Source organism: Gavialis gangeticus, unplaced genomic scaffold (genome assembly GCF_001723915.1).
Source record: "Gavialis gangeticus isolate Ggan-Ray unplaced genomic scaffold, GavGan_comp1, whole genome shotgun sequence".
NCBI classification, from domain to species: Eukaryota; Metazoa; Chordata; order Crocodylia; family Gavialidae; genus Gavialis; species Gavialis gangeticus.
Window position 1 is genome coordinate 3,992,382 of NW_017729033.1, and position 732 is coordinate 3,993,113.

Here is a 732-nt window from a genome sequence, read left to right on the forward strand (position 1 = left end):
GTGGTGCGTTCCGCGGCCCCGCCCCCTTCCCAGCCGGACGCTCCCGGGTGAGGCGGCGGCTGCAGAGACGCACCAGGCACCCACCCCGCCCCCGGTATGGCTCTGCCGCTCCCCACCCGCGGGCCTCGACACGGACACCGACACCCACGCGCTGGGCCCGACCCCGTCGTGAGGTACCGCGGGTTAAAGCCCCGGGGGAGGGGGCAGTGTGTGTGTGTGTGTGTGTGTGCGCGCAGTTGTGGCACCTGACGGGGGGTGTCTTTGTGTGTGTGTGTGGTGTCTGTGAAGGGCAGGGGCACGTGTGTGATTGTGCTGCTGGGGGACGTGTCTGGGAAGGTAAGGGGTGTGCGTGTGATTGTGCCCCTGGAGGAGTGGGGGGGTGCGGGGGTGATCGTGTGTGTGAATGTGTGTGCGCGCGATTGTGGTTGGGGCAGGGGGTGTGAGTGCACGTGCATGATTGTGGTTTTTGGGGAGGGTGTGTGTGGTATTAAGGACAGGGGATGTGTGTGACGTGTAGTTCTTGAGCTGTGTGTGTGTGTGTGCGCGCACGTGAGCAATTGTGGCAGGAGGTGCGTGTGCGTGTGACTGGCTCTTTGGGGAAGGGGGTGGTGTCATGCAGCCTTTTAAGGACAGGGCTGTGTGTGTGGTTGCAGTTGTCGAGGAGGAGGCCGTGTGTGTCTCCATGTGTGATTGTGTCGGGGTGGGGGTGGCGTGTGTGCGTGCTGGTCCGGG

At 64.3% G+C, this 732-nt stretch overlaps 1 protein-coding gene across 1 annotated transcript in view; it reads left to right on the top strand.

The window, feature by feature from the left end:
- Nucleotides 1–81: 81 nt before the first annotated feature.
- Nucleotides 82–732, top strand: part of CUNH20orf194 (chromosome unknown C20orf194 homolog) — a 149,989-nt gene continuing 149,338 nt past the window's right edge. Inside the window, exon 1 of the mRNA XM_019526048.1 lies at nucleotides 82–173. Within this exon, the coding sequence (XP_019381593.1) occupies nucleotides 97–173 (77 nt within the window). The 5' untranslated portion in view covers nucleotides 82–96. The remainder of the gene's footprint in view (nucleotides 174–732) is intronic.